Below are 23,261 nucleotides of genomic sequence, written 5' to 3'. Positions count from 1 at the left end.
CTGCTGACTCGAAGTTGGGGCATGGTGAATGTTAGGGGTGATGTGTGGGACCCGCCTTTAGACAGAATATCCCAGACAAGAGAGAGAAAGGGTGATGGGGCGTCCCGGGCACGGGGCAGGGATGTTCCACTCATTACCAGGGACAGTGCACAACCGAGTTGGTGCTTTTCTTCAAAGGGATCTGGGAACAGCTCTCTGGAAACCCCAGACTGGTGTGGTACTGTAGTTATAGTTGATTTGGAGGAGCTGCACCCCTGTTCTTGGCACCGCAACCTCCCTGCTTTGTGCCCCTCAAACGAAGGAGGGGTAGAGTCTTTATCCTGGGGTTTTGGCAGTGGTGGGGATGCAGGAGGCGAACCCCAAGCACTGATGTTCTGCTCCCGGAATTCTGTTTTGGAGGCTTAAAAAGACCCCCCTTCCCTCCCCCCTTCTCTTTCCAGAAGAACCGAATGCACATAAGGTGGACAGCCCATCCCCTGGACTCGCATACCAGGATGCTCTCCCGGACTATGGCCCCAAGCCACACAGCTCCCTCTCGGATCTCGTGGGGGAGCCCCAATTCGGAGAGCCGGATAGGGTGGGGTCCCAGACTTTTCTGAGCGCGGTCAAGCCTGCAGGCACTTTGAGCATGAGCCCTCGCATCGAGATCACTCCGTCCCACGAACTCAATCAGGCAGGGGGGTCCCTCGGAGGGAGAGACACCGGTCTGCTGGGGGGCCAGCTGCCCCCGGGCTTCACGCTGCCTGTGCCGGGCTTGGAGAGCTACCGCGAGCCACCTTGCTTGAGCCCCGCTAGCAGCGGCTCCTCTGCCAGCTTCATTTCCGACTCCTTCTCCCCCTACACGTCGCCCTGCGTCTCGCCCAATAACGGCGGGCCCGATGACCTGTGTCCCCAGTTTCAAAACATCCCTGCTCATTATTCCCCCAGAACCTCGCCAATAATGTCACCTCGAGCCAGCCTAGCTGAGGACAGCTGCCTGGGCCACCACTCGCCCGTGCCCCGTTCGGCCTCCCGTTCCTCGTCGCCTGGTGCCAAGCGGAGGCATTCGTGCGCCGGGGCCCTGGCCGCCCCGCTGCCCGGAGCCTCGCCCCAGCGTTCCCGCAGCCCCTCGCCGCAGCCCCGAGACCCGGGCCCCTCTGCCGGCTACCCCACCACGGCGGGCTCCAGCGTGATCATGGACGCGCTCAGCAGCCTGGCCGCCGACTCCTGCGGGATCCCCAACAAGATGTGGAAGACCAGCTCGGAGCGGGCCCCAGGCCCCACCGGGCCTGCCAAGGCCGGCTTGCCCCATCACCTCTACCCAGCCGTGGAGTTCCTGGGGCCCTGTGAGCAGCAGGAGGAGAGGAGGAATTCAGCCCCCGAGTCCATTGTGCTGGTGGCACCCACTTGGCCGAAGCAGCTGGCACCACCGTCCTTTTCCATCTGCAGGTGAGGCGCGGGCAGACCTGCAGTGATGTTGCCTGGGTGGGGTGAGGTGACAGCTGAGACCCCTCCCAGCTCTGGACGGCAGCCCCAGTGTCCACTCACCTTAGGTGAGATCTACAACCAGAGTGACCAGCTCATTCTTTCACTCATTCGTGGTGGGGTGACAACAGTGAGCAGGGTTGGTACAGAGTTTGTGCCTGGAACTTGCATCCCTAAGCTGGCTTGGGCATCAGCGACGCCCACTCTCCTCGTGTCAGATCTTCAGATAGGGAGACCCCCAGATAAAGGTGTGAGCTGTTTCCCGGGAGCGCTGCTGCATGCAGAGAGCTAGGAGGATTTGGGCATCTCTCTGGGCCAGGGTTGGGTCCCGCCACTGATATGGGGAGCGCAGCTGCCTCTGGGGGGCATTTGCTATGTTTTGAGTGGACCTCACCTGGCCCATCCTGAGCTCAGACTAAGCCAACCCTGAGGTTCTGAATGTGGTAGAGTTCATAGTCTCCCACAATGCCAACCCACCAGCAATAGGAGACTCCTAAGAATCTCCCGCAAGATTGAGTGGAGGGGCTAGAGCTGCAGGCCATGGGATAACAGAAACAAAGACTCCTGAGGTTGAGTGGGAGGTTCAGTCAGGAAAGTTTCAGGACATTGTCTCAGGGCCTCTGGACCTTCAGTAGAGGAGTTCAAAGGCAGAATGTCAGAATGACTCTGAGGTTTCAAGTCTTAAGATTTATTTCACTTGTCAAAAGCTTCATCCAGAACCAAACCAAATGAACCATTAATCTATTCTGCATTGAATTATGTGAAACTTTAAGAGATATTAAGGAGTAAAGTGATTTTTTTTTTTTTTTTTTGGTTTTTGGGCCACACCCAGCGTTGCTCAGAGGTTACTCCTAGCTGTCTGCTCAGAAATAGCTCCTGGCAGGCACGGGGGACCATATGGGACACCGGGATTCGAACCAACCACCTTTGGTCCTGGATCGGCTGCTTGCAAGGCAAAAGCCGCTGAGCTATCTCCCCGGACCCAAGTGTTTTTGTTTTTGTTTTTTTTTTTTTAAATTAACCTTATTCTGCAGACTTTTGAGCATTCCTACTTGCGAGCACAAATGAAGTCAGAGTAATTAGCATCAGGCATCTTGGTTGCGGGCAGAAGTTGAATGGATGGCATCTAGCACTGCAAATAAGAGGTCCAAATAAGAGAGTTTTGGTCACCCTGAGACCGCAGGGAACACTGGGGAAGGGATGGAGTTCACTGGCGCAGTGAGAACAGGAGTTAAGTTGGATTGCAGTTTTTGGGATGAAGTTGCTTCAATCCATTTACAGTCATACGCTGGCCCACAGAGTTGAAATCATAACCAAGGTGGTTGACCAGTGGTATCCAACTCTATACCTGTGGTACTATACTGTTGAATTAAATAATTAACGATGGGGCTGGATGGTGGAGGATGCCATCCAGCCCACATGGCTCTGCAACCTCCATGCAGCCGGCGAGTTCCAGGCCCAGGTGAAATTACTCACTCACACGCAGCCATCAGGAAGAATCATTTTTATTCATGCCCTTGCCACCACAGGTGTGTGGCCTATGTCAACCTTTTAAGCACAGCTATATTTTGCTAGCCCTGCATCTTATCTCCTGTTAGCCATCTTCCCTTTGGGCTCCATGCGGCCCAAAGATCCAAAAGCCAGGAAGCCAAGCCGGGCCAAGAGAGAAACGGCAAAAGGGCCGAATCCCCTGGCTCAGAGGTTTATCTATCCTTTTCCAGACCCCTCCCAGAAATGGGAGGTCTTGCAGGTAGTTACACCTATTATCCGGTTCCCAAAACTCCTCCCAGATATGGGTGGGTCTTGGGGTACACCACATTTCCCCCTTTTCTAAATATTTTCATGCGCCAACGTAATAAAGTGAAAATTAATATACCAGCCCTTTTCAAAAACATATTATTTGCAAAATATACTTTACACCTGTAACCTAAAATTCTATTAATGCTTTTTTACCAAGCACTATTTTGGAACTTTCATGTTCCTATATTTTTAAACTATATTGGGGGAACTTCAATGTTCCTATATATTTTCTATACACAAGTACTTTAGCATACATGCATAACATACATTTTAAAAACAGGCTAAGTACATTAAAATACACAGTAAAACATTTTGCAATTGAAAATATTAATTTTGAAAGACAACAAAACACATTTAAATCATAAAGAAAATGACTAAGACAAAGATGCAGGTGGTTAGAAATTAGATGTTAAAATGGGCTAATTTGTATTACCTCCCTTATATTTTTATTTTTTAACCACTAACTAATTAAAACTTATTCCATCACCAACTATGAGTAAAATATTACTACCCACTAATTTTCTACACCTAAAACCATAGTTTAGATTAATTTGTCCCACGCTGATCTCACCACGTGGCTTTTGTAAACTTTTAAAGTTCAGATGTTGGTTTGTCCCACGCTGATCTTACCACGTGGCTTTCTTCCGTAGTTCCAGGCTCCGCTGCCGGTTTGTGATCTGGAGCGAGGATTCCAGGTTTTTCGCTTTTCCGGGCAAAGCTGAGCCCAGCCAAGCCGATCCCAGCCGAGATTCCAGCCGAGCCGAGCCCAGCCGCTTGGAGCTTTTCGCAGCTTTTTTTTTTTTCCTTTGGGCGCACTTTGCAAGCAAGTTTTCGGCCACTTTTCTGATGCTGGAGGGGCTTCACCGCTGCCTTATTTTTCCCTCCGGGCGCACTTTGGAAGCAGCTTATGGATGTTCAGAGTTTCAAGTGATTTAAACTAAAAGTTCAGTTCGAAATTTCCAAAGTCGAAATCCAAATTCAAGCCAAAGGTCATTTTTAGAAAATCAGTCCACTTTAAATACAGTCTTTTTTCTCCTCCGTTTCCAATTTAGACTTTTAATAAGTTTTTGAAGAGGCCGAGGTTTTTGGTTTTTGTAACAAAGTTTTAGTTCTGGGCCTTGGCCAGAGGTGGTGCAAGCTTTCACCTCTCTTGTTTTAATGGCCTTTGAACCCCCAGATGGGGTGTCGGCCATTTTTAAAAATGGTTGCACGTGGCCCAGGGTTTTGGGCTCAGTGCACCCGACAAGAGCCAAAATTAAACTGAAAAGCAGAAATGTTACCATTGTTGCTGGTTTCTTGGGTTCAGGATTCAGGTCAAAGTTCGGAGCGCCAGATGTTGAATTAAATAATTAACGATGGGGCTGGATGGTGGAGGATGCCATCCAGCCCACATGGCTCTGCAACCTCCATGCAGCCTGCGAGTTCCAGGCCCAGGTGAAATTACTCACTCACACGCAGCCATCAGGAAGAATCATTTTTATTCATGCCCTTGCCACCACAGGTGTGTGGCCTATGTCAACCTTTTAAGCACAGCTATATTTTGCTAGCCCTGCATCTTATCTCCTGTTAGCCATCTTCCCTTTGGGCTCCATGTGGCCCAAAGATCCAAAAGCCAGGAAGCCAAGCCGGGCCAAGAGAAAAACGGCAAAAGGGCCGAATCCCCTGGCTCAGAGGTTTATCTATCCTTTTCCAGACCCCTCCCAGAAATGGGAGGTCTTGCAGGTAGTTACACCTATTATCCGGTTCCCAAAACTCCTCCCAGATATGGGTGGGTCTTGGGGTACACCACACTATACTAGTCCATGACTGGTGGTGGACAAACACTGACTTAATGAGCTATGGGCTTGATGGGGTTTGAAAGGTGCTGGCCACCATCCAGTTATGTTTAGATGTATTAGGAATTGATTCCACTGCAGCTAGGACTAGTTAGTGAAATGGTCTCTCCTTCCTCTTTGGTAAGCTACCTTTGGTCACTCGACCCCAAAGCATTACATGGAATAATGTGAGAGAAGCAGGAGATGGCATTATTATCACTTTATTACAAGGGCATTCACATAACTATTCTGTTTTATGTAGGCCCATTGTTCAAGTCTTACAATGTCAGATTCATGAATTGAATGCTATTTTGTGAAGGAAAACACAGTGCATCTAAGGGTTGGTACTCTCTGTTTCATTAGACACCACTGAAGGTCTTGGACTTTATGTACTCTACTGTGAATAACGAGAGGACTAGTGCAATGTTATCTTCTAGCAACTCTGTGTGAGTGGGGACTAATGATTCCCACCACATGTGAAAAATCAGCTTATGTAAATTGGGGGCATTGGCAATACCAAAGCCATTGAGTCTACAAAGCTTTTCTGAACGAAAACTTATTTCTTTAACCCACTCTCTGAAAACCTGCCAAATGTCAGGCATTGTTGTGGAGTGTTTCATAAATGAGCCATCTTTCTTTCTTTCTTTTTTTTTCTTTTTTTTTTTTTTTTTTTTTTTTTTTATAAATGAGCCATCTTCCTGGATCTGGTTCAGACAAGCTGGCATGGCATGAGGCAGGAGGTGGAGTCCTGACTGTGTTTGCTCTGTGATCTTGGGAAAGTGCTCCCAAAACAAGTAGTATAGATAGTGGGGAGGATCTTCCTTATAGGCCACAGGTGAAGATCTTGTCACTGGGGGATCACTGGCATCAGATTAAAGGGCTGATTGGTTGGACAGGAAGGAAGGAAGGACAGAAAGATTAAGAAACACTGGCCCAAATGGATGAGAAGCCCTCAGCAGACCCCTATGTAATTTATTTTAACCATCTGACTAGTCCCAGTTATGTGTCTGACGAGCTGAGACTATCTGAAAATGAAACTAACGCTGTCCTCGTAGCTCAAGACTTACAACTTCCTACCTAAAGATGGATCCTTAATACTAAAGCATGCCAGGTTGCCTTATAGAAAAGACTGTTTATTGGGCTTATTGCCTATAAAAAGAATTGGAACTGCTATTTCCGAGCAGCACTCAGGCAAATGTTTTTGATCTCAGTATTCTTGGTTCCTCAGGAGGCATTTGCTTGAAGTTGCAGCCAGGATTTGGGACCAGGAGGGGCTTTGCCCTTTCTTCTTCTCTTCTGATTAGAGTCTGTCTGACCTGACTCCTGTGTACTCAAACTGGGCATTTCTCTGGGTTGCATTTTTGTACTGGATCTCTGTTTCATATTTGGCTGAGCAGTAAAAGATGTCCCTTCCCCCACTCCCAAACTTGTGTGTCCTTGAGATTGTGTGAGGCTGAGATAAGAGCTGAAACAACTGTGGGGACCTCACATCCATCTGTGGTGTGGTCACAGGGGATTGAGGCCAAGAAAGTGAAACTTCCTGTCTGATGCAGCATGGCATGTACATGGCCTGTTGCTGCACCACTGCCCTGTCTCACGCTCCCTCCAGTGCAAGAGGAAACCAGTTCAGCTAAGGGGGACCTGGCAGTCCCTAAGCGGTGCTTATGAGTCTGGGAGGGACCCACTGATGAATGCCAGCCAGTTTGGCTATGAGTTCAGTATAAGTGCCTGAGGATAGTGGTACTACTGTGGCCTGTGATACTCAGGGTCTCTGGGACACTCTGACAGTACTGGGGGCCCCCAGAGCAATGCCCCAGCAATGCTCTGGGGACCATGTGCTGCTGGGACCCTAACCTGGTAGGAGTCAGGATATCTCCTGCCTCTCAGGGGACTTAAAATAAATAAAATTAGAAGTTGACAGTGTTTAGAATTCCCTCAGGAAAGGAAGTAAAGGGAATCCAGAATGAAAGTAGCTTTTAGCATTGCAGTTTTTTCCTCAGACTTCATCAAGGTGGGAGAGGAAGCAGAGGAAAAGATACTCCACCTTGTGAGTATCCCCAAGAATAGGGGTCCTCACAGCCCTAAAGAAGGAGATTTTTCTAAATAGGGTGACAGCTGGCAAGAGATAGGAGTGAAGTGGAGAAGACTGGGGGAACTGCTGGGGAGGTGACGGATATGTGCAAAGGCTTGGGGTGGGAGTGGCTGCTGTGTCTGAGACTGATTCTGTTTCATTTCACAGTGTCCCAGTGACTGCATCTCTACCACCACTGGAGTGGCCTCTGTCCCAGCAGTCGGGGTCCTACGAGCTGCGCATCGAAGTACAGCCCCGACCTCACCACCGGGCCCACTACGAGACTGAAGGCAGTCGGGGGGCTGTGAAGGCGCCCACAGGTGGCCACCCTGTGGTTCAGGTAGGAGCTTGCTCATCACCTTAGTGATTGCTGGTCTGAATCTTTCATGGAGGGAAGGGACCCTCCAAAGAGGGACTTGGTGGGTACTAGTCTGAGTCTCCCTGTTGGGTGTTGGTCTGAGTCACTCATGGAGGCAAGGGGCCCTCCAAAGAGGATCTTGGTGGGTGCTGATTGAGTTGCCTGGTAGGTTCTGATCTGAGTCACTCATGAAGGAGCCCTCCAAAGAGAGACTTTGTGAGTGCTAGTCTGAATTGCTCTTTTGAGTGAGGAGATCCATGACGTCGCTTGCATTGGTGTCAGAAGCAAGATCAGCTGCTGTAAAGCCAGACAAGATGCCTTCCTGGGCGGGCCCAGGAGAGACTCACTTCCTCCTCACAGCCCTTCTGTGCTTCCCATTCTCAGGGAGAAAGTTCTTTAGTTTTGCAGAGGTTTGTGTGCGGATGGAAAGTTTGAAAGCCATCATTTGGGGTTTAAATTTCACATGAGAGCTTGCAGGAAACATAAAATTCTTGCGAGAATGGCAGAAAAGTATGGGAAAAAACTAAAACTACACATAATTAAACTATCAAAAAGAACTATGATAAAGTGTTTGGCTGCTAGCTGCTTTCTTTTTTTTTTTTTTATCAAAAGCACGGTGATGTCTAGCACTGATTGTTTATATCTCTAGTATGTAGTTTGAACTTCTTTTTATATTTTTTTAATTTTGCTTATACCATGAATGTTTCCTTCTTTTTTCTTAATCCTTGTTCATGTCTGTGGCTTTTGATTTAACCTCAGCTATTAAAAAAAAGTAGAGAAGTGTTTCTTTTCTTCCCAAAGAATGAAAGCTAAAATATTCTTCTGAATTGTATAGTTTGGACAACCAGACACTGTGGACTGGTGCCTACAAACCAACTTGCTCAACTAGAATTTTCAGTACATCTAATGTGACTTAATTTTAGTATTTTCTGAAAGTGTTGTGTGATGAACATGCTATGAGAAAAATGTGAGGTAGTGTGTATTGGACCATCAGGAATATTGTTATGCATACAGATTTTCAGGCATATCCTGGGCCTCCTTGATTAGAAACTACACAGCATGTTCAGAGCTCAGATAAAACACAACTATCCCAACAAACAAGCAAAAGAAAAACCTCAAACAAACCTCCAAACCCAACTTGCAAGAAACTGATTTCTTTTGGTCCCTGCATTATCTAAACCCAACACCATCTTGGGGTCTGTTTCTATTCTCTGCTCTTCTCCTTGACTGAATCTGTTTTTCTTTTATTGCATGTTTGGTCACTGTCATTGATGGTCTGGCATGGTGATAGCATCCGTACTAGATGCAATAGGCCAAGTACTTTTCCATCTTTCTCTGTGGGCAATTCATGTACTGGTGCCTTTGAACTTGTGCAGGCTGACAGCTCTCTTCTGTAAGGATGGCTCTGCAGAAAGCTTGTGGTGTCCCCATGCTTTCATTTTGATGGGGCTGAACCTTCAAACTCTCTCCTTTGTACCTAAATGAATCTTGGTTTTGGTTATTTATTATGGCAGTGTTGTGGATTGTATTCAGTGCCTCACACATGCAGGGCAAATGCTATACTATTGACCCCCAGTCCCAAAACTTGCTTTTAATTTATTTATTGGGGGAAGGAGGTGTTGAGCCATACCTGGTGGTGCTCTGGGGCTATTCCTGGCTCCGTGTTTAGAGATCACTCCATAGGTGCTCAGAGGACAATACATAGTGACATGGAGTGAACTGGGGTTCCGCACCTGCAAGACAAGCTTCATCTCCACACACTACCTCACCAGCCTCTCACTGTTCTGAAAGCTTCAGCTTTTGGGGTGCCTGTGGGGTATTCACTTGATTGTGATGTCTTAGAACCCTGATATGTGGCCATTGTTTGCTTATTCCTTTGATGAGGCAGTTTCCAACAGTGCCCAGGAGGCCTGGAACCCCTCCTAGTGATTCTTGGCCAGTCATGCCAATAGTTGAATGTGGGACCTGTGGATATTGAGGTGCCTGGCTCTGTGGTGGCAGGAATTTCCAGACCACTTGAAAGGTGTTGGATGGGCCTCCAGGGCAGCACCCTGGTAATGCCCAGGGGTCCAAGAGCTACCAGGGATAGAACCTTAGCCAGTTACATGTAAGGAACAAGTCTAACCTCTGGACGCCACCTCTGCCTTCCTCCCTTGGCTTTTAGCTCTTCTCTGCTGTTGATGGTGGAAGGCTGGCCAGGTGCTGCTTACTCTGATGGCTCTGAACAGATCTTTTGGAAGAAGCAAGTCTTTGCTCCTCTTTGCTCATCCTTGCTTAATCGGGAAGTGCCTCCTCTGAGAGGGTCAGGCAGGGCAGGGGTCAGAATTCCTCAGTTCCAGTCGAGCAGCAGGAAAATATATCACTTCTGTGTATTGGACCCAAAGCCACGAGCATCGATAGAATTGAGGGAAAAGAGAGAGAGTACAGCAGGGAGAGTGCTTGCCTTGTATATGGCTGACCTAGATTTGATCCCTGGCATTCTATATGGTTCCCCTAAGCACTACTGGGAATGATTCCTGAGCACAGAGCCAGGAGTAACCTTGAGCACTTCTGGGAATGTCCCCAAAATGAAAAGAAAAAATAAAAGAAAGAAACTCATTGAAAACAGTCTAGAAAAGGGGCTTTGTCAGCAGAAGTCCTAAGCTGAAGCATAAAGCCAGGCTAGTACTTAACTCAGGAGCCTGGGCCTGGAAAGTCAGGGCAGCTTTGTTGGCTCTGAGAATCAGGGATTTGTCAGACACCCACTTGGGGCTTTCAGTAGAACTGAGGAGAAACGCATAGTGAAGGACAGGAAAGCAGCTGCTGTTTTGTTTTTGTTTTGTTTTGTTTTGTTTTGTTTTGTTGTTGTTGTTGTTGTTGTTTTTTTGGTGAGGCTTGTAGTCTGGGGCTGGGAAAAAGCACCAGCTAAATGACCCTCAAACTAAAAAAAAAAAAAAGTTTATGAAGCCCTGTCCAGACTTATCCCTCTGTAGCATTCTCAAAGAGGAGAGTAGGGGTAGATTCCTCCTTATTTGGGGCGGGGGGAATTGGGTCACACCCAGCAGTGCTCAGGGTTACTCCTGGCTCTCTACTCAGAAATTGCTCCTGGCAGGCTTGGGAGGAGAGGGGGAGCATATGGGATGCCAGGATTCGAATCACCATCCATCTGCATGCAAGGCAAATGCCTTACCTCCATGCTATCTCTCCGGCCCATGATTTCTCCTTTCTTCACGAGTTACAAAAGCCCAAATTCACACATTACACTCTCTGACAAAAATGGCCCATCTCAGCAAATTAACCTTATCAAACTGCCAAATCAATAGATTTTTTGATATCTATAAAACCTATATAACTCAGTATTTTATAATAGTATCAAAGGAGTTGTGATGCAAAGTTACATAGAATCTACCAAGTTCAGGGGCCGGAGAGATAGCATGGAGGTAAGGCGTTTGCCTTTCATGCAGGAGGTCATCGGTTCGAATCCCGGTGCCCCATATGGTCTCCCGTGCCTGCCAGGAGCAATTTCTGAGCCTGGAGCCAGGAATAACCCCTGAGCACTGCCGGGTGTGACCCAAAAAACACACACACACACAAAAAAAAGAATCTACCAAGTTCAGTGAGCCTAAGCAATAACATAGAAGATCAAGTAGTACCAACCACAGCCCAGGAATTCCTTAGACACTGACTTTTATAACATCATGTGGAGACAGAACAATTATTTAAAACTTACCCATGTTGGGGCTGGAGCGGTGGCACAGGCCATAAGGCATCTGCCTTGTATGCACTAACCTAGGACAGACCACGGTTTGATCCCCAGAGTCCCTTATGGTCCCCCAAGCCAGGAGCGATTTCTGAACACATAGCCAGGAGTAACCCCTGAACGTCACTGGGTGTGGCCCCCCCAAAAAAAAACCACCAAAAGACTGACCCATGTTGATCTAAGTTTTGATCATTCCAGTTGCCTTTGTGTTGTAACAAGCAATAGAAAGCAAATTTGTTTGTGTTTGTATGGAGGCAGATTATGGTGGTAAGTGGGAGAGAGATTGGGGACACTGGTGAAGGGAAGGTCACACTGATGATGGTGGGTTTGGTACTGGAATCTGTAATGCCTAAAATAACTGTATTATGAACAACTTGGTAAATTATGGCGTTATAATAAAAATTAGGGGAAAATGATCTTGCCAGTGACTAACAGGGGCAGAAACAGACATGGGGGTCAGGGGTGCATTAGGACAGCTGGTTTACTGAGGGCTTGAGCAGATCCAGTGCTACCCAAGACTCATTTGAGCAGAGGGAAGACAGGCAGGCAGACCATCTGCCCGGGTGAATGGGGTCACTGTTGCCAGACACGAGGTGGGTCTGTGGTTTTGAGGTGCCCAGGAGATGACCCTGACACGTGCCTTGGAGGATCCATGTCTCCCTCTGGAGGCAGCTGAGGGAGGCATCAGTGGAGAATTTGATGGGAGTGAGGGGTACAAGAGCCACTGGAAAGGTGTGAGGATGTGGCCACTTTCTTAGAGGGTCAGTTTGGGGTGTCTAAATTGAGGGTGGATTTTTTTTTTTGGTCATACCTGGCAGTGCTCAGGAGTTACTCCTGGCTCCATGCTCAGAAATTGCTCCTGGCAGGCTCGGGGGAACATATGGGATGCCAGTATTCGAACCAATGACCTGCTGCAAGAAAGACAAACACCTTACCTTCATGCTATCTCTTTGGCCCCTCGAGGGTGGATTTTGAGGTGTCCAGATGGAGAGGCAAGTTGGCTCATGACTCTGAGTCTGGAGTACAGAAACAAGTGCCAGATTTCAGGGCCACTTGTACTCCCAAAGAAGGGCTTTGTACATACCCCACATGTAAGAGCTGGATCCCCTCTACCAATTGCACCTCTAACTGGGTCAGGTTCCAAAACAGATGATACTGACACCCCCAGCCCACCTATGTTGGGATGCTAGAACCCTAGGGACCCTAGAGATGCTAGAACACTGGGGAGAAGTCGCCTCAGGTGCTTCAGAGAGGTGTTTTCTATTTGTTTCCTTGGCAAAAATAAATTTCTGGAGGACACTGAGTGGTTTTTTTTTCCAGTAAAGTTGAGGAGCTAAATTATTTTGGGAACCTGCATGCCAAGGCTGGAGAAGCAGGTTAGAAACTGATGTACTCAGGGATTCTGTAGCGGGAGGAAGGGCCTGGTCTGGCTCAGAGTTTGGGAGCAATAGGAAGTTGGGGGCAGGTCACAGGTCACTATCTTTGGGGCTTCGTGAGAAATGAGGGCTGAACCTTTCCAGGTTTCACTGGCTTTTTTTCCCTCAGAATTTCTCAGAATCATATTTTTTGCAGGGGAAGAGTGAGATCTCTTTATTTTGGGGGCCCCATGAGCCATTTGGGACCCTACCAGTGTTTTTCATCCCACTAGGCTGACAGTTCAGTGCATGGGCCTACAGACATGGTGCTGTCCTGGGCATACCCACTTACTCACAGAGCCATCCTGGTTATGCTCTCTGGGCTGTCTGTCCTGTTGGGAACTGACTCAGACCAGCTGCATACTCTGTGTGTAGCTGTGTCCTGACCACTGTGCTGCCTCCCAGCCTTAAAATTCCTGCTTTGACATGTTCCTACTAAAGTCCTTTCAGACAGAAGGCACATGTGGACCATATTGTCTCTCCTGGGGGTCGTGAAGAATGTGTTTCTTTGAGGTTTATCACAGTAAAGGGAGAGAAGGCTTCATGTCCGAGATAGCTAAGGATTCCTGGCACATCTTGCTGAACTGGAAAAAAATCTCTTAACGTCCCCGGCTCAGCTCACTGCATAAGAGCCAGCACAACAGCAGGGCCCCTTCTCATGTCCATCTTCAGTGGGACAGTCTCAGAGATGAGGTCTGAGTTGATCTCCATGCACATGCTAGGCAATTAAGTAGCTTTGGTATGGAATTCTTTTTCTGGTGGAAGAACACATCTGGTAGTGCTCAGGGATTGATCCCAACCAAATTTGGGGGTGGCCATTCTTGAGGATCTCTGTGGTGCCAGGGACCAAACCTGGGTCTCTGACTTACAAAGCAGGCACTTCAGCCTTTGAGCGGTTTGACCAGCCAAGAGGTCAAATTCCTAAGTGGGGCCCACATCTGGGTGTGGACACTTGCCTGTCTGAGCTCCTCCATCTATGTAATCCCCTGCTAGTACCAGAATCTGCCTCCTGGTCTGGGGTTCTTTCTCTTTTGTACCCTCTCACTGACCAGACCCCCTGGGAAGGGAGAGGGTCTAGGGAGTCTCAAAGACTTTGACCTTTGCTTGCAACTTGCTATGTAACATTAGCCCACATGCTTCTCCTCTCTGAGCTAGCTCTGAACTGTTATTCCGTGACTCAGATTGGGAGGGGTCACCTGAGCTGAGGTACTGGGTTTTGTTTGGTTCCCTTTGAGGTGGGATTCCAGCTTCTCTTCATCATGGCCTAACTTAGTTTGCAGGGTTTCCTGGCTCCAATGTTGACTCATTTGGGAACTTGAAGGTGACATTTGAGAAAAAGAAACAACACGAATTTGTGGGTGATTGAGGCAGAAGACTTAGAAATCTAACTGAATGACTGTTGTGTATGATTAATGTATCACCTACAGAAGGCTTTGATTCCCATTGAAATGAGGTCTTCTGCTTCTATTTGACTAAAGACTTCAGCTCCCATTGAACTGAGGGCTTCACAGCTCCCATCGAACTGAGGGTTTTATGTCTGCCAGGTTTGTCTATCCTGCAATCTCACTAAATACTTGAGGGAGACACAGTCCTCATAAGTTTACACATGACCACTGCTCAAGGAGCTGATGCTTCTGGTGAAGATCATGCAGCAATCAAGTTGGTAGGTTCACAGCTCAGACTGGAGAGTAGTAGTCAGGAAAGGACTGAGCATAGACATATGCCAGAAACATGCAGAATGCTTTTGCTCCATGTGACCTATGAATTGGGTCTTTTTGTTTAACTAAGGGGAAGATTTAAACTCCAGAGAGGTCTAGGACTGGCCTCAGTGGGACCATTTTTCTTTCTTTAAACATTTTTTTAAAAATTAAATTTCTTTATTTTGTTGTGATTTAGTGTTTTTTTTTTTTGTTTTTTGTTTTTTTTTGGGCATTCATTTATTTCTAGCGTTCAATATTCCACCACATTCCCTTGAACCTGGTCATCAGTTTTTCAACCTCCCCAAAGTCTGCCCCCTTTCAGGTAGGAATAATATATTTAATATATTGTGTATTCCTGATGGGAAAACAGAATTAAAATTATGCGGCTTCAAAAATTTGAGGATGTGGGCCTAGAGAGATAGCACAGCGGTGTTTGCCTTGCAAGCAGCCGATCCAGGATCTAAGGTGGTTGGTTCGAATCCCGTTGTCCCATATGGTCCCCATGCCTGCCAGGAGCTATTTCTGAGCAGACAGCCAGGAGTAACCCCTGAGCAACACCAGGTGTGGCCCAAAAACCAAAAAAAAAAAAAAAAAAAAAAAAAGAATTTAGAATGTTTAGTGGTAGACTGATGAGCACATATGGTGTCAGCAGTGGTTTGTAAGGGCCCTCTGAAGTTCCCCAGTGCTGTGATACTGTGATACTGGTATGCTTATCAGTTTTCCCTGCTAGTGGGTCTCTCTTTTGAGTTAGATGAGTCTATGGCATTGGCTTCTTGTGCAGACATATGTCCCCCTTTTCTGTCCCTTCTGCCCTCCTCCACTTTGTCAACTCTTACTTGTTCCTTCTACCTCAGAGGTCCCTGCCCAAGGGCGGGGGATGCCAGTACTTGGATGGCCCCTGACTCAACCCTTTCTCATGGCCCGCCCACCATCCACTTGGATTGATGAGTGATGCCATCAGCAGTCCTTATCTGGTGACAGTTGACAATGAGAGCTGCCGGACTAGTTTCCTTGTCTCATCACGCCCTGTCCGCCTAACCACATGCAGCAGCCAGAGTAGCATTTACCATGTAGGCCAGCCAAGTGGTCTTAGCTGATCCAGACATGCACCCACTCCCACCCCAGGGCCTTTGTACACACTCATCACCTTCCCAGCATTGCCACCCACTGATGGTCTTCTTCATCTTATCCCATCTCATTTCCATTCCATCTCATTTCAGCTGACACCTCTACAAAGAGGCTTCCCCCTTTCCTCTGTCTTATAGGCTCCCCAGTTTATTGACCTACTGCTCCCTTTCCTGAAAAAAAAAATCACTCAGCAGCTTCTGGAAATCTACCGTCTTTTTGCAATTAAATGAAAAGTGGTCCTAGCACCCCTGGGGTGGTATCCCCACCTTAGGAGACCTGCCAGACTCTTCCCCTTCACTTGTACTGTATTTCTCCTCCCCCACTGACTTCTCTTCTTTCTTCTTTTTCCTCTCTCCCACCCCAATCTTCCCAAGCCCTATTGTTGATCAACTGAGCATCTTCTGATCGTCTCTGAGACAACACCTTCCCTTGCAGGCTCCAGGAAGTCATTTGCTGGGGCCTCAGGGGTCTAGTGGTGGCCAGTCATGCTAAGCTGTCACCCTGCCCCCAGCCTTTCCTGTGCTGGGGAAAAAGAGACAGGAAGTGCCCACAATGAAGAGGGGCTGATTCCATTCTGGGGACAGCCCAACTTCCTCCACCCAAGCCCCTCTCCTGCCCCAGGCCCTGTGGGTCTTGGGCCCCCAGAGGCAAACAGAAGTCTTGACTGGATGCAGTGGGCACAAGTTAGTTTTAGAATGATTAAGAAGAAGAAAAACTCCCTTCTTTTTCACTTTCCTTTTTTAATCAAGAAGTATGCCGTGGGTGTTCCCTTGTGGTTTTGCTGTCAAAGAGAGGATTGTCCATGAGCCCCGAGTTCCCCGGGGGGCCACGGCCCGCGTGCGTCTAACTTTAACTCTGAACTCCTGCATTAGGGGGGCTGGGGTCCCAAGTCCCTCTGGAACAAGGCAGCAGGCTTGTTGATTGTCCCACACGCCATCTCTAGAGTGCACCCCACCTCCTTCCTGTTCTGCAGCAACCCCTGGAGCTGGGGAGGGGGCCAGAAGCAGAAGCCATAGTGATCTTGGATCCGGTCTGTTTTTGGAGCATCTGGATGTGGGAGACTGAGAAGGTGTTAAAACAAAGGAGTAAGGGACCTACCTGCTGGGACCAGAGATAGGGCCCTGTTGGTTAGGCCTTAGTGCTGTCCCAGAGGTGCACACAATTCAGTCATGGAGCTTGTGCCTGGGTGCCTTCTGCCCCATGGCCCCACAAGCACACACACATATATGCAAAATACACACAACCATGCGTGCATACACATGTACACATCTACAAATGCATACACACATACATTCTTAAAAACTCTCTTCGGAGGAGTGGTATTTTCCTGCCAGGGAACAGAATTGGCTGAGATGCCCTCTGCTTTGCATTGGGGCTGTAGACAGTGCCACGCTTCTCCTTGGACAGAGGCACAGTCTTGGAGAGGGGCCCTGCTGGGTGGGAGTGTAGTTAGAGCAGCTGCTCCAGGCTGGAATTCAGGTGCTGTTTCTGCCCATGAAGTTTTGCTGCCAGGACAGCACACATTCTCCCCTGCACCCCAGCTTCCCATGAGTGGGGGACTTGGAGAGCAGGCCGGGTGAACATCCACACGTATTAACCCTCTGGTCAGCTATATCTTGGGGAGAGAAAGAGCAAGATAGCTCCTACCCGCAGGGATCTCTGACCTGCTGTGAGTCCTGGTGGTAAGAGAAGCTGTTCCCAAAGCAGGATGGAGCCAGGTCAGATTCTGGGTTCAGATCCCAGCTCTGCCGCCTCCTACAGTGACTGAGTAAATGACTTTTACTCTTTGTGGCTATAAAGTAGAAATGGTGGTCACACTTTAACCAGATGATGGCCAGAAGTCATAGGATGATGGATCCTTACATGTCCAATAAACTTCCTTGTCTGTTATTTATATATGTTTTGATTTTTCAACTGATAAGGCTGTAGGGCCTGGAAGGAGCCCCTCTCTGGGTGTCCTGGAATTAGGGCAGCTTCCTGGAGGAGGTGACATTTGCAAAAGGTAGCTGAGAAGAAAGACCTTTCTAGGCCTCCAGAATAGACCAGTCATTGAGAAAAGATAATAACCCTCTGCTCCAGGGTAATCCACACAGGGTTGCCACCAGCTCATCTTAGGAATTTAGTTCTGGGGCCGGAGAGATAGCATGGAGGTAAGGTGTTTGCCTTTCATGCAGGAGGTCATCGGTTTGAATCCCGGCGTCCCATGTGGTCCCCTGTGCCTGCCAGGAGCAATTTCTGATCCAGGAATAACCCCTGAGCACTGCCGGGTATGACCCAAAAACCACAAAAAAAAAAAAAAAAAAAAAAAAAAGGAATTTAGTTCTGGCTTTCACCGTTAGATCTATCTCTGGCAATTTCAACTTCTGTCTGTGGTAGATGATCTGATCAGAATCCAGGGTCTCTTCTCATACAACCTGACACCCCATGCCTACAGGTCCTCACCTAGTCCTGGTCATCTTGGGACTGACCTTGCATGGATGGGGAGAGCCACCAACAGGAACCAGATCTTGCTGACTTGAAAAGTCAGAGTTTGCTCAAAGTCATGGAAACAGCTCAGCTGAGGCTACTGGGCTTTGAACTCTAAGCGCACTTCCCTTCTCACGTTTCTGTCCTAGACGGGCATCCCTTCAGCGCCTCAGATTTTCCAGCAGGGAAGAGGAAGGACACAGGAGGCCAAATCAGTTCCTTTTCCCATGCCACCCAGGGTCTGCAAGAGTCCCTGGCACCGTGACCCTTGTCATCAGCTCTGAGGCCACAAAATGCTGGAAATGAACACCCCCATTACAAGGTTTTAAAATGATATTGGTTTTTTTGGGTGGAAAGGGATACACATGCCTGGCAGTCTCAGGGCTTACTTTTGGCTCTGCACTCAGGAATCATTTCTGGTGGTGCTTATGGAGCCATATGGGATGCTGGGAATCAAACCCAGGTCAGCTGCATGTAAGGCAGGCACCCTCCTTCTCCATTGTGCTGTCACTTAAGCCTGCTTTCCAAGGTTCTAAAAGGGAATGAAATAGTTTTGTTCTTAGGCTCCACTGACTCCCACACTTGCTGAATCAGAATTTCAGAGTTCTTTTGCTGTCTGCCCCCTGGACTCAGGTGGTCACAGCACAGAAGGGACTGAAAGTCTGCACTCCACACAGCTGCATGTCACTGTACAGCACATATATTCTTTCTGCATGGCCTGGGCTCCATGTTCTCTAAGGGACATCGTGGTCCCAGAGGTCCCTCTTAGCTCGGGGTGTTCAGGGCTCTCTTGTGAGGCCTCACTTCCCCCACCCCAGAAGAGAGCTGCATTTTCTTTGCCTCTTCAGGAGCTCCAGAGTCTCCCCACAGTGGCCCCATGTGGCTTGATTCCATGCATGTGTGACTAGTGGGAGGTAAGCTGGTCCCTTGAAGCCCCTGCAGAACAGGAGGTGGTTATTGTCTGCACTGGCCTCTCAGAGCACAGGTGTTCGGGGTGACCCTACCTGACCTCCCTCACCCCTAAGGGGAGATCAGTCTTTTCCCCTCAACAGCTTTGGGCCCCTTCCAAAAGTTCTTTTATTTCTGGACTCTTGTATTTGAAGAACCATGATTAATAGCACTGTTTGACAGATTTCACACACTCCCAGTGTTCGCCACCCCTAAGCCTCCAAATGTTCTTCTTGGCAAATGTGGCTTCTCAGCCTCTCTCCTCCCACACCAAGAGGCATCCACAGGGGCTTCCTGTATGGTGGTCCTGCTATTGCCCCTCAAACTTCCTGGGTCCAATTCAGCCCCACATGGTACCACCATGTAGAGCTTGTGGCCTGAGGGGGCTGATGGCAGAAGTAATGGAGATGGGAAACATTGGGAAAAAAAGGGGGGGGGGCTTTCTGGTGCCAGAGTGATAGCACAGTGGCAGGGCGTTTGCCTTGCACATGGCCAACCTGGATAGACCTGGGTTTGATCCCCAGCATGTCAGGAGTGATGCCTGCCAGGAGTGATTTCTGAGCAGAGCCAGGAATAACTCCTGAGTGCCACTGGGTGTGACCCAAAAAACAAAAACAGAAAGATAAAGGGCTTTGGGGTCTACACTTGTATGTGTGTGTATATGGGTGTTTGTGTATCTATATGTACACACATGTGTGTACAGGTAGTATATGCACATGAGTGTAATTATGTGTAACACACAAACATGCAATTGTGTGCTCACATGTATATGTGTGTGCATGGATATGTGGGTGTGGGTGTGCATCTGCATTTATGGGGTGTGGGGCATAGCCTTCTCAGATGTGAGGTGATTAGATTGTAGGTCGGTCGTCAACACTGGAAACAAAAGGCAAACGTTTTCACGAAGAAGAAATGGGAGGAGCAGGCAGCACATGGGACTATGTGGGAAGTGGGTTTGGGGAGTCTGGAGTTCCTTCATTTGGTCCATTTGGTTGTGCCCCTGTATCTGGGGAACTTTGGAGTGGTCTGAAGCCTTCCCCAGGGTAGTGTGGGTCCATCCCCACTCCATGACCATCTCTGTGGGGACCCACAGCTGGATAGAGGGGTCACAGAGCTGTGGTGGGAGGGACAGAGCAGGGGAGGGCAGAGTAGTGGACTCATAGGCCCTTGCCACAGGGGATTGGGAGGGAGTCTCCAACAGGGCCTAAGAGAGACAGGCAGGGCCTTGTGATGGGCCTGGTGCTTATTGAGGGGACACTGGGCTTAGAAAATTGGTGCTGAGGAGGGACCTTGTGTCCACACACCTCCTGTCCACTCAGTCTCTGGACCCAATCTTGGTCTTCCCAGGGCCAGCGTGTCTGGGTTCGCCTGCAGTCCCTGGATGTTGTCACAGCTGCAGTGGGGGTGGCTGCATTGTTGTGTAAATTATCCATGTCATTTCCAGATCATGTGGTGTTCTCACGGGGGTGGAATGAGGTGAGGGGCGCTAGCCTCACAAGAACCTTGTGAAAAATAGGCGACACTTAGGTTCTTAGATGGGCTGTTTCCTGCCAAACGCGTGCAAACAGCATTGATTAGTTGCCCATTGTCGGCATCACCAGCAATGGTTTCTGCTCCTGGTTCTGGACTTGCTTCTGCTCTTCCTGCTGACCAGCCAGGCACGATGGACAATAGTGGCTCAGCATATGCCACAGGCCTTGGGAGGGAGGGTGTCGTCTATGGGATAGTGCCAGCCGTGGCACCATCATGTGTGCTTGCAAACTTGCCGCTGACCGGGATGCAGCACATGAAAGTGCACGCGGCCTGGCCGGGCCAGCCCAGTGCTCTTGGAGCCACTTGAAAGACAAAACTGCCGCGAGGAGACCATCATGCCTTAGCTGGGCTGGCTTCCTCCCTCCTGTTGCGTGAGCCTCCAGCCTCCTCCAAGGCCTGGCGCCCAGCCCAGTGCCTCCTGCTCGCTCCCACTTGCTCTTGGGCCACTGGCTCTGGGAGCTGGCCCACGGTGGGCGGGTGCCAAGCCTTTGAAGCCCCCCAGCTCCCTGAGGCCCTTATCTGAGCCTGTTGGTGTTTCTGGGCCGGAAAGGGAAGTGCAAAAAGGAAGGTTTTCCCCACTGGCTTTTGTAGTTGGTGGCAGGCAAGGCTCACCCACTCTTTGTTGTCTGTTTTCCCACTTTTCAGTAAAAAGGATAAGCGATGCCTCCCTGCCTGGCAATGGGGTATCAGGCAGCTGGCAGCATGCCAGGCCCCTTGCAGACACGTGCACCTCCAGTAGCAGAGTGGGGTCCCCGAGGTCTGTGCCCAATCCTACAGGGCCTTGATAGTGCCTGAGTCAGAAGGGCTATGGGTTTATTCATGGTAGGGTCCTGGCAGCCAGCAGTGATATGCAGACAGGAAGGTGTGTGTACTTGGATTTAAGGAGTGGTCCAATCCCTGCAGAAGGCCAGGGGCTTTCTCTGGGCTGAGATGGGAACAGACTGGCAGTTCTTCAAGGAACTGAGGGGATGGCATGCATGAGGGTGTGGTTATTCCATTGCAAGGTCCTGCAGCATGGGCAGGGGCAAGAATAAGGGAGACAGAGAGACCTGGGTAGATCAGCTGCTGCTGTGCAGTCTCAGACCTGGGCAGAGACCTGTCTCTGTCTGCACCTATGTGAATCTGAGTCATGTCAGCATGTGGATCATTTCCAGGAGTTGTACTCCTTCACACTGACCTCTCTGCTTTTCCTGGGACACAATATTCATGTCCATTTGATGTCTCCATCCATGTCCATGCTCATATACACTCTGGCCAGGTCAATGCAACTGGCTACTGACCCGCCACAGTGGATAACCTGCACCAGGGAAATAGGCTGCCCCACCCCAGATGCCCTCCAGAATTGCCTGTTCATCAGTCACTGTCCTTCTGTGTCCCCCTTAACTGTTTCTGCAGACATGGGGGAAATGTGGGCAGCCATTGGGGGTCAGGAAAGTGGATCATGGAGCCCGGAGAGATAGCACAGCGGTGTTTGCCTTGCAAGCAGCCGATCCAGGACCAAAGGTGGTTGGTTCAAATCCCGGTGTCCCATATGGTCCCCCGCGCCTGCCAGGAACTATTTCTGAGCAGACAGCCAGGAGTAAGCCCTGAGCACCGCCGGGTGTGGCCCAAAAACCAAAAAAAAAAAAAAAAAAAAAGAAGAAAGTGGATCAGACTCTTAGACATCGCTTGATGCTTTTTCCACCTTTCCGGCACCCAGGGCTTTTCTCTTGGGCTGCTTCCTGTCCTCAAGCCTTTTAGCAGAGTTTTCCACCTGCATTGCATCCATCTCTCTGCCCATCAGTCTGTCTGTCCACCCTGCCTGCCTCTTCACAGGGCCATAAAGCTCCTTCTGAGGTATATTTCTATTAGTAAAAATAGGAGCCACATTGAGAAGGAAACCTCATGCTTCAGGAACAGAACACAGGAGAGACACAGATCTGGAAACAAATGCTGAGGCAGTAAAAATCCACACACATTGAAGGGGGTGAAATGGGTTCAGGAAATCCAACACGCAGGCCTTCCATTCCTAAGAAGCAGATAGCTCAGTGATGAAAGTGGAAACACAAGAGAGTGTTTTACTGAGATCTGAGTTTGTTTTTTTTTAATTAGGAAGAACCAGACCACACCCTGGCTTGGAGAACAAGTGGTCTAAACACCAATCCTAGGTGTTACATTCAAAGATGTTTCCAACCAATGAGTAACAAGGCGTATATTGAGTGGGGTGGCATCCGGTTAATGTAATACATCCTTTTCTCTTTCTTTCTTTCTTTCTTTCTTTCTTTCTTTCTTTCTTTCTTTCTTTCTTTCTTTCTTTCTTTCTTTCTTTCTTTCTTTCTTTCTTTCTTTCTTTCTTTCTTTCTTTCTTTCTTTCTTCTTTCTTCCTTCCTTCCTTCCTTCCTTCCTTCCTTCTCCTTCCTTCCTTCCTTCCTTCCTTCCTTCCTTCCTTCCTTCCTTCCTTCCTTCCTTCCTTCCTTCCTTCCTTCCTTCCTTCCTTCCTTCTTTCTTTCTTTCTTTCTTTCTTTCTTTCTTTCTTTCTTTCTTCCTCCTTCCTTCCTCCTTCCTTTCTTCCTCCTTCTTCCCTCCCTCCTTTCCTCCCTCCCACCCACCCTTTCTCCCTACCTCCCTCCCTCCGTTCCGCACTACCTCCCTCCCTGCCGCCCTTCCTTCCGTCCTTTCTTCCTCCCCCCCTCCCTCCCTCCTTCCCTCCCTCCCTCCTTCCCTCCCTCCTTCCCTCCCTCCCTCCTTTCCTCCCTCCCTCCTTTCCTCCCTCCCTCCCTTCCTCCCTCCCTCCCTTCCTTCCTCCCTCCCTTCCTCCCTCCCTTCCTTCCTTCCTTTCTTCCTTC

The 23,261-nt window shown here is 48.9% G+C and overlaps 1 protein-coding gene across 1 annotated transcript in view; it reads left to right on the top strand.

The window, feature by feature from the left end:
* Window positions 1-23,261, top strand: part of NFATC2 (nuclear factor of activated T cells 2) — a 105,011-nt gene that overhangs the window by 17,396 nt on the left and 64,354 nt on the right. Inside the window, exons 2-3 of the mRNA XM_049781321.1 lie at window positions 441-1,428; window positions 7,318-7,489. Of these exons, the coding sequence (XP_049637278.1) occupies window positions 441-1,428; window positions 7,318-7,489 (1,160 nt within the window). The remainder of the gene's footprint in view (window positions 1-440; window positions 1,429-7,317; window positions 7,490-23,261) is intronic.

This window comes from Suncus etruscus, chromosome 9, assembly GCF_024139225.1.
Source record: "Suncus etruscus isolate mSunEtr1 chromosome 9, mSunEtr1.pri.cur, whole genome shotgun sequence".
NCBI classification, from domain to species: Eukaryota; Metazoa; Chordata; class Mammalia; order Eulipotyphla; family Soricidae; genus Suncus; species Suncus etruscus.
This window is presented reverse-complemented; position numbering and strand designations above follow the sequence as displayed.